Genomic DNA, 18,267 nt, shown 5'->3' on the forward strand with positions numbered 1-18,267 from the left:
AGACACGTCTCTGTGGTCTCTTGTTTTTCTTTTTAATGCAGGCACCAATTATGATAGAATATAGTGCTATCTTTCGAAGTATGGAGCGCACCGTGGTGATCGTACCGTAATGAACCACTCGCTCACAACAACTGCTGGCGTCCAACTGCCCTCCAACCACCACAGACAATTGTGTGGACATCTTACGCGGGCATAGTCTGCAGACTTTGCCCTGCCAGGCACAGCTCGACCGTGTGGACGTGGCTTAATATCTCATGGCCTGACACAACTGATTGACGAGCCTACTAGAATAACAGGCACATCCATGTCCATCATAGATCTTATCCTGGTCTCCGATTGTAACAAGATAACGCAGGCCGGTGCTTGTGATTATGGTCTTAGTGACCACAAGCTCATATACTGTACTAGGTAACTAGGAAAGCTAGGAAGACGATTTTCAACAAGCACAACACAGTGAAGCTTCGTTCCATGAAGCATTACTCACGGGAACATTTTGTAGATGAACTGGGTAGGACAGACTGGTCGCCAGTACTAAATTGTGCCGATGTTTATAAGGCTTGGTCTAATTTTCAGTATACATTTCTTACTACTATAGACAGAATAGCGCCTCTCAAAGAGATACGAATAAAACAGAGGACGGAACCATGGATGACTAACGAAGTTCTGGGTTTAATTAGGGATAGAGACAGATTTATTGCTAGATTTACGAAAAGTGGAAATCAGGAGGACTATAATGTCTTTCTGTACTATAGGAATCAGGTGAAATATTGGAAGGAAAAAGCCAAAGCTGATTATTGTTCTAACATGGTGCACCAGAACAAACACGATCCAAGGAAGCTTTGGTAAACACTGAAGACCCTAGAAGTTCACACAAAGCCTAGTAACAAAGTAGACAGGATAGGACTCATGATAAACGGTAAGCTTAACTCTGATAGGAACACCATAGCCAACCACTTCAACACCTTTTTCACAACCATAGCCACTAAACTAGTAAAATCCCTCCCAACGGGTTCTGGGAAGTTTGGGCTGGGGTACGTTCAGGAGTACTGTAAAGACAAGTCCACAAAGTGTTTCAAACTACATAAGACCACTCAAAAAGAAGTGTTTAAATTACTGGCTAGCATAAGTGCCAATAAGGCTACAGGGTTAGACGACATTCCTGCGAGGTTTGTTAAGGATGGAGCCACAATTATAACTCCCCCAATAACCCACATAATAAATTTGTCTATCGGTTCAGGATTTATCCCAAGCGACATGAAAGGGGCTCGGGTAACACCTCTTTATAAGAAAAACGCAAAAACTGAGACATGTAACTACAGGCCTGTTTCAATTCTAGATATTATTTCCAAGGTTTTGGAACGTATCGTATACAATCAGGGAACGTAATCTACTATACGGCATGCAATCTGGTTTTAGAGCGAATTACTCGACAGACACCAGCTTAATATACCTTTACGATCTGATAAAACAGGAATGCGAGAGAGGTAACTTCATGGGTTTAGTCTTGTTGAATCTACAAAAGGCATTTGACACAGTGGACCATGAAATTTTATTTTAAAAAAATCAGGGATTAGGAGTGGCGAATATTGGCTGGTGCAAGTCCTACCTCACAAGTCGCAAACAACTTGTACAGGTAAATGAAGCCTGCTCAGATGACAGAGAGATAACTCGTGGTGTACCACAAGGTTCAATTCTAGGACCGCTACTGTTCCTGGTCTATATTAACGACATGCCAGGTGCGGTGAACTGTAAGTTACTGCTATTTGCTGACGACTCCGCACTAATTGTCTCAGGTAGGGACCCAGTTGAAGTAGAGGAGAAACTGAGTGTCGAACTGTCATCGGTCCAGGACTGGCTCATAGATAATAGGCTGTCTTTACACATCGGTAAAACGGAAAGTATTGTCTTCGCATCAAAACCCAACCTCAGGAAACACAGCGATGTACAGGTCAGATGTGGGGTTAATGTCTTGGAGTCAAAACAAGAGGTAACCTATCTTGGAATACCCTTAGATCAGTCCCTCTCAGGGAATGCCATAACGGATAAGATTGTATCCAAGTGTTCACCTAAAGTCAAAGTTTTGCACAGAAAAGCCAGAAATTTTGATCTTGAAACAAAGAAACTTCTGGTCTCAGCCTTGTTACAACATCACCTTGATTATGCTTGTAGCTCTTGGTACAGTAGTATGAGCAGAAAAAAAACAGTCTCGGCTACAGGTTGCACAAAATAAGATAATTAGATTCATACTAAATTTACCTCAACGTAGTCATATTGATATAGAAGAATTTAGCAAGGTAGGAATGTTACCTGTAAAATATCGTGTCCAGCAGCTGAAACTAAACCAGGTTTACAATGTCGTTCATAATTCTGCTCCCTCATTTACGAGCTGTAATTTTACATTATCGGCTGAGAACCGAACCCGGAACAGTCAAGAGTCTCTTATTGTATCTCATGCAGGTCCCTTCACCAAAAACAGCTTTCACTTCACAGGTGCTCAACTATGGAATTCACTACCTGTGTCCATTAAGAAGTCAAATAGCAAGGTTACCTTCAAGAAAAAAATCAAGGGTTACTATATGTCTCAGCTATGGGCAGAGAACAGCCTTGATTTTATGTACTACTAGCTTAGTGAGGGACCTGCTTCCATGAGTAATACCATCCAAATCTGCGTTCACTCATAACTGTTCTGACCTCCCCCCCTTTTTTTTTTTTGCCCTTCAGATGTTTAGTTTAGTATAGCATTGATTGATGTTACAAATTAGTTTCCACCTTTGTTTTGCTAGTCATAATATGGTATATGTCTCAAGTGGGGTCCGAGAACAGTTATGATCTGACCTTTTTCCTCGTTCTCCTTGTTGTTTTACTCATACGAGTACTGGTCCCCTGTACCCTACCTCTGGTGCTTCAGGTTATAATGTACTACTCCCTAGTGCTCATACTAATTGCCCACTCCGTCCTGAGATTCAGGTAAAATGTTAGATTTAATTAATAAGTGACCCTAGCTTCAGTGTAGCATTCACTATTACTATAACATGTTGATACAGCTGTAGAATATTGTAGTATATCATTAATGGTACTACTCTGATATAGTACTCACTCATACATGTTGATACAGCTGTATAATAATGCAGTATATCATTAATGGTACTACTCTGATATAGTACTCACTCATACTGTTTTGTTACAATTTAACATTATTTTGTTGTTCCTTTGCTTAATGCAATGTTCCTTTATGTGATGGTGCTCAATTGTTTTAGTAATATTAGCAAAACTATTACAATGTTTATGTGTCATATGTATACTGACTGGTATTACTCATGACTGTTTCTGGTCCCCCCCCCCTACGTATGTCCCCTACGTATGTTGTCTGTGTGACTTGGTGTAGAATAACAATCTGATGAGGACCACAATGGAAATAAGCGTACATGCTTTTTGTGTTATCCTCAGCAATTTGCAATTATTATTCCGAACTATGTGTTCTTGTTATTATTTGCACTTCATGTACATTGATTCATTGCCAAATCAAGTCAATCTATCTAAAGAGGGGTGGCTAGAGACTGATTCAAACTGCGCACACGAAACAGAACATGGCTGGCGAACGTGTTTGTATCCATCTACAAAACTACCGACTATTCCCTTCGTACTATCATACAAGACTTCGTTATCTCGTTTCTTGATAGAATATCTATATTTCATAAATTCCCTAAATTATACCTCTAATGGAATCCTGAACTGGAGTACTTTAATGACGTCACGGATGGGCGGAGCTACAATTTGCCCATAATGCTCAGTGATCTTGCTTGTATAATCTTCTAGAAAAATGCAGTTAAACGAAAACGATCAATTAAATTTTCTGGCCTCACACTGTCCCCTATGCGGGCTGAGCGAAGAAAACCTCGAACATTTTTTTTACCAGAATGCAACGAACTATCATCGATCAGAGTTCAAAACAAACTGCTCCAACAACACTACCCGAAAATCCTGAAACTATTAATGTTCGATGCTAAAGCAGAAAACTCGGAAGTGAACCGACAAACAATATATAACCTCTGAAAATACAGAGCAACCAAAGTCCGAAATTAAATGAAGCGAAACCCCAAATGGACTAGGGTGCCGAAACCAAGTAATTCATCCCACCACCACTAATTATATACTACGACTACTAATGGTCTGTAGGTATTGTCACTTGTGTTTGGGCAGCCTTTTTGTCTGTAGGGCTTTGTTGTAGTGTCTAATCTCATTAGGGGACAATGCGATGCTCGCATGATTCATCACTGAGTATATGCTTTGTGCAGGCAGGCATGCAGGCCCGTGCAGAGGGGAAGGAGGGTGCTCGAGCACCTGCCCCTTTGCCCTGTGCCCCAAAACTCACAAAGATATATAAAAATTAATGAAAAATTATTTCTCACAGGCTTTTTCAATTTTCTTACCATTCAGAAATGACAATGTGGAAAATGGTGTTGCACCCTACCGGATAGTTGCCAAATATGAATAATAAGAAAGAGTGAAGTGCCCAATTTCCAGCCCAAAGCACCTGCCCTTTGCAATGTCTGTGCACGTTACTGGCTTTGTGTACTGCACTAATTTTTGTTTTGTCCAAATGTTGTTCCTGCAATTGATTTAAGCACATTAAGTATAGGTGTGCATTTAGTCCTTATATTTGTGATGTGTTGTTTGAATAACATGGACGTATTGTATGTTACAGCAAGAATCTTGGTTGTATGCGTGTGTGGTACACTTACACTTAGATACACTTAGAAGACTTCTGTCGGTGATCGACGCAGCTAGACTGGAGTCCCACTGTGACCAGGTAGCTCCCTCACATCAGTTGTCCAATCGGTTAGTCGATTGGCGTTGGGGCTGGTGTATCCTGGTGTTGGTGGTTGGTCTGGTATTTTGGCCAACCATATATCCAGATGTTTTTTGAAGGTGTCTGGAGACACCCCTGTTATGTTTCTCAGTTGAGGCGGGATGCAGTTGAACAATCTTGGTCCACTGAACGAGAAGCTGTTATGAATTCTGGACTTGATGTTTAGTGTTGATCCGGGAGTGGTCCTCACATAACATAGCCTCCCTCTTCTTTGGTGGACTGTTACTTGTATACCGGTGTTGGGCACCTTCTTTTCTAACACCTTCCAGATGTAGATGATGATGTAGCGTTCCCTGCGCCGTTGAAGAGAAAACAACTGCAACTCCTTCAGTCTCTCCCAGTAGTTCAGTTCCTGGAGCCCATGTATTTTGTTGGTGAAGGTCCTTTGGGGCCCTTCAATCTCCATGATTTCTGATACTTTCTGGGGAGACCAGAGCTGGCAGCAGTATTCTAGATGTGGTAGAACTAATGATTTCCACAGGGTCAGCATACATCTTGGACTTCTTGTCTGGAAGGTACGTAGTATCCACCCTGATAGATGCCTTGCTTTTGACGTTGCTTGGATTATGTGATGAGAGAAGGAGGCATCACTGCTCATACTCACTCCCAGATCTTTCACTACATCTTTTGCAATGATCTCTTGTTGGCCACAGTAGTAGTTTGTTGAGATCTTTGGTATGAGTGTTGTTGATATAGATGTATAATAGAGGCATGGTATGTATTTATATTCCACTTTCCAATTGATGAGAAGTGTGGCTTTAGATTTGGCTGGATATTTTGAGTCTATTTGAATTTGTAGTGAGTGTTTGATGTTAAGAGGCAAAATGGCTTACACATAATACCAGCATTTTCTCATTTCTATTCCAGACACCTCATATGTGTAGCCAAGTATAATATATCATTACATGTACAACTTGATCTACACTTTCTTGCAGACAAAATGTAGACACACTTTTCTGTTAACAAATCCAAAGAAGGCAGAAAAAAAATAGTTACACAGATCTGGAACATATCGCCACTAGCTGTTATTATCGGATATTTTGCCTTTGCAACAGGATGTGAAATAGCAAGGTTAAATATTTACAAGAGGGAATTGCCATGGTAATGATTCATCAGTGAGAGTTTTTAAACATTTGTTTTGAAATATATATGTAAATCATCATTAATCTTTGTATTTTTGTTATGTGATGATTTATACATAACTTGGCTTATGGTATTTATAATTTCAACCCAGATTAGACATGAATTTTGTCCCTGAAAAAGTAGTATCCACATAAAAGTTGACCTGCCTTAAAAATGGGGTGAAAAACTATTATTTGGGTATAAGTATACCTGACAGTGTTTACATTTAGACAAATAGGTATTTTACTAAAAGTGACGAGATGGATAGTGTAAGGTAAAGTGTGGTTGAGTGTGAGGCTAAATATAAGCACAGGAGTTCTGTGTTTTACTTTATTGTCTACTGGGGTTGTGGTGGAGTGAATTCGTTATTTATAAATTAAGGGGGATGGGTTACCTTGTTTGCAGAAGTGAACATGCTGCGTTCATGGTGTGTGACCAGCATGCATACTCTCCAGAGCAAACCTCACGACCCAGGCAACCCACGCTGAACAGCTTGGCTCGCTCAGGGTTTCAGCCAATCATCTCCCAGAGTAGCAACCACATGACCTAGCTTGCGTATCATGGGGGTGGGGCCTGCATGACTGGGCACGCTTGATGCTATGCACAGGGGAACAAAGGGACAAGGTGTATCAATTCACCATAGTACTACACTTTCATAGATGATTTTCATATATAACATTTTAACACAGTTATACCACTTACCAGTCTGTATCAATATGACTTGCATCACTTTTTTGAGTCAGATGAGTGGGATGAACTGAATAAACATTCCTAGAGTAGGTCATGCATAGATTCAAGTCCTGTGAGCCCAAATGTGGGATGATAGGGAGTTATATTGATATATGACTGCTGTGGTCACCTGGGCCATTAACTCCCATATCTTGTGACCAAATAAAAAAAAAAAAAAAAAAAAAAAAAGTGCAAAAATTTAGTCATTCTGATCATGGTGGGATGAGTATGCTTGTAGCTATTGGATGATTTTCAGTGCATTTCTAATGAAAAAGTGGAATGCAATATATCATAGCATGTATCAATTTGTGTTTCTATTCTATATTAGGTGAGGGTATGTACAAAGGTTCTGGGTAGGTATAAATGAACCTAAGTATGAAATGGTGTGTGTACAAAACATCCACAATCCTATTATTGCTTAACTTCAATGAGTTGTCAATCTTATTACATTTTTTTTTTCCCAGGATAGTCCACACTAGAGAGAAGCCTTTCCAACAGGACCTATGAAATCCTTTCTCAAGTAAGGGTGATCTCAAATGTTACTAGGTGACTCAAACTGAAGAGAAGCTATTCCAATGTGACCTGTGTGATGCAGCCTTTACATGATAGTCTCCATTATCAAGTGATGACTCACACCAGAGAGAAGCTCTTCCATTATGACCTGTGTAATTCTCCTTTCTCACTAAAGGGTATTCTCACACAGCATATGATGACCCACATTTATGAGAGGCCTTTCTAGTGCGACTTGTATGATCACAAATGTCACATGATGAGCCACACAGGAGAGAAACTAATGTAGCCTGTGGAATGTGGTTTTCTCTCAAAAGGTTGATTTCAAATGTCACATGATGACCTACACAGGAGAGAAGCCTTTCCAATGTGATGCAGTTTTCTCATTATAGGATGATCTCAATCGGCATATGATGGCCCACACAAAAGAGAAGCCTTTTCAATGTGACCTGTGCCATGCAACTTTCACACAAAAGAGCAGTCTCAAACATCACATGAAGACCCACACTGGTGAGAAGCCTTTCCGTTGTGACCTGTGCAATGCAGCTTTCTCACGAAACTATGATGTCAAACTTCATATGAGGACTCACACTGGAGAAAAACCATTCCAGTGTGCCCTGTGCGATACAGCTTTCTCACTAAAACATCACCTGACAAGTCATATGATGACCCACACTGGAGAAAAACCTTTCCTGTGTGACCTGTGCGATTCTGCTTTCACAAGAAAGAGTTCTCTCACAGTGCATATGAGGACTCACACAGGAGAGAAACCTTTCCAATGTGACCTGTGCAATGCAGTTTTCTCTCAAAAGGTTGATCTCAAACGTCACATGATGACCCACACAGGAAAGAAGCCTTTCCAATGTGATGCAGTTTTCTCATTAAAGGATGATCTCAATCAGCATATGATGGCCCAGACAAAAGAGAAGCCTTTCCAATGTGACCTGTGCCATGCAACTTTCACACAAAAGAGCAGTCTCAAACATCACATGAAGACCCACACAGGAGAGAAGCCTTTCCGTTGTGACCTGTGCAATGCAGCTTTCTCCCGAAACTATGATGTCAAACTTCATATGAGGACTCACACTGGAGAAAAACCATTCCAGTGTGCCCTGTGTGATACAGCTTTCTCACTAAAACATCACCTCACAAGTCATATGATGACCCACACTGGAGAGAAACCTTTTGTGTGTGACTTGTGTGATGCAACTTTCACAAGAAAGAGTTATCTCACAGTGCATATGAGGACCCACACAGGAGAGAAGCCTTTCCAATGTGACCTGTGCAGTGCATCTTTCTCACGAAAGAATCACATCAGAGATCATATGATGACCCACACTGGAGAGAAGCCATTCCAATGTGACCTGTGTGATGCAGCTTTCCCACGACAGAGTAAACTAATTTGTCACATGAGGACTCACACAGGAGAGAAGCCATTCCAGTGTGACCTGTGTGATTCTGCATTTTCAGTAAAGAGTAATCTCACACTGCATATGAGGAGCCACACAGGAGAGAAACCTTTCCAATGTGATCTATGCTGTGCATCTTTCTCAGTAAAGAAAAGTCTCATATGTCACATGATGACTCACACAGGAGAGAAGCCTTTCCAGTGTGACCTGTGTGATTCTGCTTTTTCAACAAAGAGTAATCTCACACTACATATGAAGACCCACACAGGAGAGAAGACTTTTTATTGTGAACTGTGCAATAAAGCTTTCTTACGAAAGAGTGGGCTCAAAGTTCATATGAGGACCCACACAGCGAAGAAACCTTTCCAGTGTGACCAGTGTGATTCTGCTTTCTCAATAGAGTGTTCTCTCACATTGCATATGAGGATCCACACAGGAGAGAAACCTTTCCAATGTGATCTGTGCAATGCAGCCTTCTCAGTAAAGAGCTATCTCAAAGATCACATGAAGATCCACACAGGAGAGAAGTGATTTCAGTGTGACCTGTGGAATGAAATATCCTCTCAAAAATGATATCTCAAATGCCACATGACCCACATAAGAAACTGTCCAGGAGTGAAAAAAAATACATGGGGGCAATGGATAAATTTGCTCTGGAAAGAATACAAAATTCTGGAGGCAAGCTCAAAATTCAATTAATAAGGTGATGGTAAAACCCATAGTCACCGTGTGATTAAACTGTGAAGGACCTATAAATTTATTGTATTATGGCAATCATAGACAAGTTGCAATCTAGTAAATTTTGGTAAATTATTATGGCATGTGACTTGAATGTATGTGTGTGTGGCAGTGTCCAATACCTCCCATGCTCCCTTTTATGTCATTGTTTATACTGAGAGAAGAGATGATAGACAAAATGCAAGACAAGAAGGTTCATGAAAAGATAATAAGTGTACATGTAATTTAGATTGTCTTAACCCTTAGAATACAAAGACACTTAGGCATCATGAGGCATGAGTGGGTGTACAAGGAAGCTAACACCAGTGTCCTGATTATATTATATTTTGTAGTAGCTGAGTGACAGGCTTGATCTTGTTTTCTGTGGCTATAACCATTCTGGGTGAAGGAGAACAAGTATAACAGCTGTGACTCTATATTTTATGTGCTTATTGTGATGCATTATCATACATCAGGTAGCCTAATGTGCACACAAATATTTGACTTGTATTAAAGAGGTTAAGGTATACAATATATATATTTAAAATTGTGTTATTAAAGCAAAGTGCACAGTACAGTACTGATGACATTCCATAAATATTGTGAAATGGCCAAATATCTCTTGAAATTGTTGGCATGGAAAGTGGGAAGCCCTGGAGATTTCTTGAGTAATTGGAAATAAAGAGTCCTGGATATGAAAAGAAAAATGTCCAGTGTGAGTGTGACCTGTGCTATGCACCTTTCACTCAAAAGTGTGATCTCGCATGGCTTATGATGACCCATACTCAGAAGATGCCTTTCCAGTGTGACCTGTGCAGTATAACTTACATTCGTCATCTCAAAGATCACATAGTGATTCACACTGGAGAGAAGCCTTTTCAGTATTATCTATGTTATGCAACTTCCTCACGAAAGAGTTTTATCGAAGTGCATATGATGGACCCACACTGGAAAGAAGCCATTCCAGTATGATCTATTTGATGCAGCTTTCTCACAAAAGAGTGGTTTCAAATGTTGCATGTTTACTCGCATTGAAGAGAAACCTTTTGTGAAGATTCATCTTAAAATTCATGTGCTTACCCACTCTGAAAAGAAGACTTTCCAGTGTGACCTGACTTTTTCTTATGAGTCAACACTTGAAAGAAAATTTTCACTTGTGGAGTAATGGGACTCATTTCTGTGAGTGGGCAGTTGGAGTGGTAATAAGGTCAAAGGCATGAAGGATTCTAACATTTCTTGGTAAGACAATTTCCCTAGGGTTATATATGGAGTATAATTGCTAAAACATGGTTGGGGGTTATGGTCTTATCCAGTGCATTGGATCGCACAGACATATACTAGTCTACAAATGAGGAGGAGCAGGACCAGTAGGGCAAGGAAACTGAGGGATATAGCGATTAATGGGCATATGGGGGTGGAGAATTGCAGTGTGTATATTATGTCTGATTGGGTGGCATTTAGCCAGGCTGCATAATCTTGCTGGTTAAATGAAAGGGATAGAGGTTTGGGGGGTGTTAGGGGTATTGGAAGTGGTATGATAGAGTTGAAGATGGAGCTGAGATTGTAATGAATGTTGTGGTAGTGGATGGGGTGGAAGCTTGTGTCATCAAAATATGTTTGACATGAATTGGGGATTGAGACGGGTCCACGAATTGATTTCTGTAATATATAAAAGTATGTGTGCAAATATACTAAACTTAAGATACAATATCTATATTGAAATACAAATATAGAATCATAAATATAATTTATACTGTATGGTATATTTGTTTTCACTAGATAATGTCATTTGTTTTCAAATGCCTTTATAGGATTTGATTCTGTCCTGTGACAATTCTGTGTTTTGATCATATGATCAATTGGTATTGTTGTTGCTTGTTTATTGTGGAGCCAGCAGGCAGCCATTCTAATAAAATCTTGAGTTTTATCACAAGTTTTATTACATACTGAAAACAAAAAATAAAACTCACTAAAGTCAAACCCATTTATTGGTGAAACTTTCTTTTGAGTGAGTTCTCAGTTTTATTTCTGATATTTAAGTTTTCTTTTTAGTTATCATATTTCCATAAGGTAGATAACATAACTACTTATTTCATAATGTTAAAATACAATATTGCTATATTAAGATCTGATAAGGTTGTACCCCAAAAATATTTTTTTAACATGAATTGATATATTGGTATGAGTAGCTGGGCAAGGATAGATATTAAATCAAGGGGCATAATGCCATAGATCCACCTATTTACACAATTCCTGTGCAGATTGGAAGTTTTTGGCAATGGAGAAAAAAGGTTCTTGTCTGAGTTAATATGTTGTAATTCTCTAATATTCAAAGAACATGGTAAGCTATATGTTAAAAAAAATATATATTATGAATATATTATATATGAAATTTAAGAAACAATAAAAGTCCTGGCAAAGATGGAATACCATCAGAAATATGGAAAGGAGGAGGAGGTTTTTTTAACGAAAAGACTACACCGACTGATAAAAGTAATTTGGACAAAAGAAAGCATACCAGATAGCTGGAGAGAGGGGATAATCATTCCAATACACAAAAAAGATGATAAGTTAGAGTGCACAAACTATAGAGGAATAAGCCTACTATCAACTGCATATAAAGTTTTTACCAAGATATTGTATAACAGAATGGAAGAATACATGGAGCATATAGTAGGAGAGTACCAATGCGGTTTTAGAAGAGGGAGGTCAACAACAGATCAAGTTTTTGTTATAAGACAACTAATAGAAAAGTATTGGGAATATGATAGGGAGCAACTACACCTGTTCATCGATTTCAAACAGGCTTATGATAGAGTGAGCAGAACATCTCTATGGAAAATAATGGAAGAATTAGGAATACCACATAAGTACATCAGATTAACATGAGCATGCTATGAAAACACAAATAGCGTAGTGAGATGTGGGAGTAAAACTACATCAACTTTTCAGATAGGAGATGGCCTAAAACAAGGATGCATACTCTCACCACTGATATTTAATCTGGCAATGGAAAAAATAATCAGAGATAGTATGAATGGGAGAGACGTAGGAATAAAATTGGAAGATATAACCATAAAACTATTAGCGTATGCTGACGACGTGAACATCATGATAGAGAATCAAACAGAAATGGAAAACCTGGTGGTGCTCTTTAAAGAAGCTGCAGAAAGTGTTGGACTCAAGATCAATGAGAGCAAGACAAAGATAATGAAGGTAGCAAGAGAGTCTAATTTGCCAGAAAGGGTACAGATTGTGGGGATGGACATAGAAAGTGTTAAAGATTTTAAATATTTAGGAGTAAAGGTGACCAAGGATGGAAGAGTGAAACAGGAAGTGGAAGCCAGAATTGGAGCAGGAAATCAATGTTACTACAGCCTAATAGAATAGTTTAAAAAAAGGTCAATATCAATAACAACAAAACTGAGGTTGTACAACTCAATAGTGAGACCAGTCATGTTGTATAGCTGCGAAACATGGGCCCTTACAAAAGCTATGGAGAAAAAGTTTGAAGTTCTTGAAAACAAGATTTTACGGAGAATTTTAGGACCCATGTAAGACAACCAAAGGCAAGAATGGAGAATAAGACAGAACTGGGAAATTCGAGAACAAACAAAACATTCATACATACATATACCAAGGCTTTTTCCCCCTTACAAGGGAGGTAGCCAAAAAGGAAAAGGCATAAAATCATTTCCACCCATTCCATCCCTGAATACACTCCACACCCCTCCACCCTCCCTCTTATCTTAGCACCTCCTGGATGATGGGTCATCCCTGCACCTTGTCCACTGCCCTGGGTCAGAAGCAGTGTCGCAAGATGCAGTACATCCACAGCAAGGCCACTTCATTAAATTGGCGACCCCCCTCTCCGTCCCCCCATGCATAAAAGGAGAAGACGGGGAGAAATCCTTTCAGGCTGCGTAAAATTTTGCTCACACATACTACCTCACCCCCCATCCCCCCACCCATTCCACCTCATGCATCATAACATCATCCATATACAACCATTCTCCATTCACCCCTGTCTTCTGTCCTCTCCCGACCTTCCTCAACAGACATTCCCCTCTTCCCCAAAGCCCCCTTCACCCCATCCATCCACCTCATCCTAGGACGTCCCCTCATGTTCACTCCCTCCACATCTGCCTTCCATACCTCTTTTACTAGTCTTTCTTCACTCATTCTTTCCATGTGTCCAAACCATCCTAATACTCTTTCATCAACCCTATCTCCCAACTCCCTTTCTACCCCCGTTCTCCTCCTCACCTCCTCATTTCTCAATCTATCTAGCCTAGTAACCCCCATCATACTTCTCAGACACTTCATCTCAAACACATTCAAACTCCTTCTCTCTTCCTCTCTTATGTTCCATGTTTCTGCCCCCATACAGTGCTGTTGGCACAATCACTCCTTCATACAGTCTCCTCTTAGCCTCCATTCCCAAATGTCTATTCCTCATTACACTCTTCAATCCACCAAGGCATTTACTCGCTTCTCTCAATCTACATTCTACCTCCACCTTCACTCCACCTTTTCCTGCCACATTTGGACCAAAGTATCTAAAACTATCCACTTCCTTCAGTCACTCTCCCTTAATGCTCACTTCCAGTCTACTGCCACTTTCACCCCTTGTACATCTCATCACCTTACTTTTACCCACATTTATCTTTAGCTTTCTTCTATCACATACTCTCCCAAACTCTGTCACCAACTTCCTCAGTCCCTCCTACGGTTCCTGCCACAAGCGCAGTGTCGTCAGGAAACAACAGCTGGCTCACCTCCCACTTTTCTCCATTTTCTTTAACCATCTCCAATCCCTGACCCACTACCCTTGCATTTACCTCTCGCACTACCCCATCCATGTATAAGTTGAACAGCCAGGGCGACATAACGCATCCTTGATGAAGTTCCACCTTTACCTCGAACCACTCACTCTCTCCATTTCAAATCCTGACACAAGCTCTACTACTCTCATAAAAAATCTTGACAGCTCCCAGAAGCTTTCCTCCTATCCCATATATCTGCATAACCTCCCACAGTGCCTTTCTGTCTACCCTATCCTAAGCCTTTTCCAGATCCATAAAGGCCCAAAAAAACGTCCTTCCCCTTTCCTATAGCTTTCTCATATATTTATCTTACCACAAAGATCTGATCTACACAACCTCTACCCGTCCTAAATCCACACTGTTCCTCACCAATTACTCCTTCTGTTCCTCTCCTAATTCTCTCAATCAAGATCCTCCCATAAGCCTTCCCAACTACATTTAACAAGCTAATCCCTCTGAAACTACTACATTCACACTTGTCCCCTTTTCCCTTGTAAAGTGGAACTATACAGGCACTCCTCCAGTCCTCCGGCACTCTACCCTCTCTCCAGCAAACATTAGATAACCTCACCAGCTAGTCCACCATCACTGTACCTCCTTTTTTAGACATTCTGCATGGCATCCAGCCAGACCAGGTGCCTTACCTGCTTTCATCACCTTAACAACTGCCTTCACTTCATCCTTCCTTATTTCTCCTCCATTTTCCTCACTCATCACTCTCATATTAAAAATGTAATAAGATTAAAAATATTGAAATGGGCAGGACATGTTGCAAGGATGTAAGAAGATAGATGGGCAAAGAAAGTGCAAAATAGTGGAGTGCGTAGAAGACGACCACTTGGATGACCTAGAAAAGTCTGAAGGAGATGTATTGAAGATGTGCAGATATGCAGAATAGAACCAAGAGAATGGAAGGAGGTGGTACAGGACAGAAAGACATGGCGAGATGCTTCAAAAGCAGCCATGGATCACCAAGTGGCCCAAAGACCAGCGGAGTGAGAGTAAGAGTGTACATATATATATATATATATATATATATATATATATATATATATATATGTGTATTTACCTAGTTGTACCTAGTTGTATTTTACGGGAAGGGGAGCTATGCTCGTGAGGTCCCGTCTTCATATCTCATTTTATCTAAACTATTTTTAAATTCATGTATTGTTTTTGCACACACCACTTTCTCATCTAACTTGTTCCAACTGTCTATTGCTCTGTGAGGAAAGCTGTTCTTTTTCAAATCTCTTCTATAGTTGTCTTTTTTTATTTTCTTTCCGTGTCCTCTTGTATTTCTGTCATCCCATTTTATCAGATTCTCTCTATCAGTAATTTCTATGCCTTTCATGATTCTGTAAATAGCTATCAAATCTCCTCTCTCTCTTCTTTGCTCTAGTGTCTGTAGTTTAAGTTTTTGTAGTCTCTCTTCATATGATAGTTTTGAGAGTGTTGGTGCCAGTTTAGTAATTGCTCTTTGTATTCTTTCAAGTTTTTTTATACATTTTTTTGTACTTGGTGACCATATCGTTGCTGCATATTCCAATCTTGGTCTTATCAGGGTGACTAGGATTTTCCTCACCATTTCTTCATCCAGGTATGTAAATGCCACTTTGATTGTTCTTATTAAATTATAAGTTTCTCCAAAAATCTTATTTATATGTTTCTCAGGTGACATATTATTCATAACAATGACTCCCAGGTCCCTCTCATTTTCTACTCTTTTTATTCCTTCTTCTCCCAAATTATATGATCCTGTTATTCTGTTTTTGCTTTTTCCAAATTCCATTATACTACACTTTTTTGTATTGAACTCCATCTCCCACTTCCTACTCCATTCTTGTACTTTATTTAGATCTCTCTGTAGTGATTCACAATCTTCTTCAGTTTTCACTCTTTTCAGTAATTTTGCATCATCTGCAAAGAAGCTCATATAGCTTTCAATTCCTTCATCCATATCATTAATATATATAGCAAACATTATTGGGGCCAGAACTGTTCCCTGCGGGACACCGCTTATTACTTCATTCCATTTTGAGTGCTGATCTCTTATCACTACTCGCATTTTTCTTTCTTGCAAAAAGTCTTCCATCCAATTTAGTAATTTACCTTGTATTCCTCCTTCATATTCTAATTTCTTAAGCAACTTCTTATGTGGTACTTTGTCAAAAGCTTTTTTTAGGTCTAGAAATGCACAATCAGCCCATCCATCTCTTTCTTGTATTATATCTATTAGCCTTGAATAGAAACATATTAAATTGGTGACGCATGATCGTCCTTGTCTGAATCCAAATTGCCTTGGATTTAGTACGTTGTTTTTTTCCAAGTATTTTACCCATCTACTTTTGATAATTCTTTCACATATTTTTGCTATTGTACTTGTTAGAGAGACTGGTCTATAGTTGGTAGGTTCTTCTTTATTTCCTCCTTTATATATAGGTACTATATTTGCTTTTTTCCAATCTTCTGGAACTTTTCCTTCTTTTAAGGAACTGCTTATTATGCTATGTATTTTGTCTGCCAGTTCATTCCTACATTCTTTCAGAATCCAGTTTGCTATTTCATCTGGCCCATGCGATTTTCTGACATCAAAATTACCCAAGTGTGTCAATATTTCATTCTTCGTTACTTCTATTTCTTCCATAGGGGGGACTTTTTCCTTCCACTCAATCTCTTCAGGTTGTATATTTTCCCTTGTAAACACTGATTTAAAATGTTTGTTCATAATTTCTGCCATTTCCATTTCCTCAGTGTATTCAACTCCCCCTTGTCTTAATTTCTCCAAGTCTTGTTTGTTTTTCAGTTTATTGTTTACAAATCTGTAGAATAGTTTTGGTTGATCTTTACACTTTTCTATAACATCTTTTTCATATTTTCTTTTTTCCTCTCTGCACTTTTGTACATATTCATTTCTATAACCAGTATATATTTTCCATTTTTCAGGTCTTCTGTCTTTTTTCCATCCGGTCCAGGCTTTGTCTCTTTTGTCTTTTAACTCCCTACAACTTTTGTTGTACCAGCATTTTACATATTCTTTTTCTTGTTTTTGTCTTGGGACATACTTTTCCACTCCTTCTTTGTAAATTTTTGTCAAAATATTCCATTTCTCTTCCACTGATGTTTCTTCTTTGTATATTTCTTCCCAGTTTTCTTGTTGGAAGAATTCTCTTATTTTATCAAAGTTTGTTTTTTCATACATCATTCTTCCTTTTCTATATTGTTCATTTCTTTTCATATATTTTTCTTCATTAAGTTCCAGTTCAATCAATATGTGGTCACTTTTACCTATTGGTGTTTTATATTCAATCTTGTCCACTATTCTAGGTTCAGATGTAATTATTAAGTCTAGCCTCGATGGTTCTTCTTCATTTCTATACCTAGTGTTCTCTTGTATCCATTGTGTCATTGAATGGTCAGTAATCATCTCAAGTAGAGCATTTCCCCATGAGTCATCACCACTCTTTACTGTCATTTCTTCCCAGCAGATTTCTTTGCAATTAAAGTCGCCCATCATAACTATTCTTCCTCCGTCTTCCATTATTTTAGTTAATGCTATCTTTGTGTCCTCTAACATACTTTTATGTTCATTCTCCTCCCATGAGGCTGTTTTCGGAGGCACATAGTTGATCACAAATTTTCTGCTCTTCTTATCTCGGTCTTCCACTTCTATCATAATCATCTCTACTGTATTCTTTCCATATATGACACCTTTCACGTTTATATCCTTCTTTGTCAGGAACATAACTCCACCCCCTTGTTTTTTCTCTCTGTTTCTAATCCAATAATTGTATGTATCATGTCCTACACTGTTGGGTGGTAGTGGGCCTTTTAATTTTGTTTCTACAATTCCCATTATGTCCGGTTCTTTTTCTTTCAAATAATCATTCAGTTCATTCAATCCTGTTATCAATCCATCTATATTTGTGTAAGACACTCTTAGTTTTCTGCCACTTCCATTGTGTTCTCTGTTTCCCTTATGTTTTTCTTTAGTATGTCGAACTGCTTTATTTTCATGTTCACTACTCTCCAATAGAATCTCTCTTTCTCTGACTCCGTTCTTTCCTCGTTTTTTGCCTTAGCTTCA

The 18,267-nt window shown here is 39.1% G+C and overlaps 1 protein-coding gene across 6 annotated transcripts; it reads left to right on the top strand.

The window, feature by feature from the left end:
* Window positions 1-3,832: 3,832 nt before the first annotated feature.
* On the top strand, window positions 3,833-11,278 carry LOC143020314 (uncharacterized). Of its 6 annotated transcripts, none has more exons than XM_076176612.1 (2): window positions 3,833-4,176; window positions 7,186-11,278. In XM_076176612.1, exon 2 carries the CDS (start codon window positions 7,642-7,644, stop codon window positions 9,169-9,171), a length of 1,530 nt encoding a protein of 509 aa, XP_076032727.1. In that variant the 5' UTR covers window positions 3,833-4,176; window positions 7,186-7,641; the 3' UTR covers window positions 9,172-11,278. The 6 variants fall into 6 exon arrangements, with proteins under 6 accessions (XP_076032727.1, XP_076032724.1, XP_076032728.1 ...); XM_076176609.1 differs by having other exon boundaries at window positions 3,833-4,172; XM_076176613.1 differs by having other exon boundaries at window positions 3,833-4,172; window positions 7,191-11,278.
* The last annotated feature ends 6,989 nt before the right edge of the window (window positions 11,279-18,267 follow it).

This window comes from Oratosquilla oratoria, chromosome 39 (assembly GCF_046742065.1).
Source record: "Oratosquilla oratoria isolate Oo_2021 chromosome 39, ASM4674206v1, whole genome shotgun sequence".
NCBI lineage: Eukaryota > Metazoa > Arthropoda > Malacostraca > Stomatopoda > Squillidae > Oratosquilla > Oratosquilla oratoria.

Excerpts from the sequence above, each read along its gene's own strand:
- LOC143020314 (XM_076176612.1), top strand. The coding sequence starts at position 7,642 with ATGATGGCCCACACAAAAGAGAAGCCTTTTCAATGTGACCTGTGCCAT.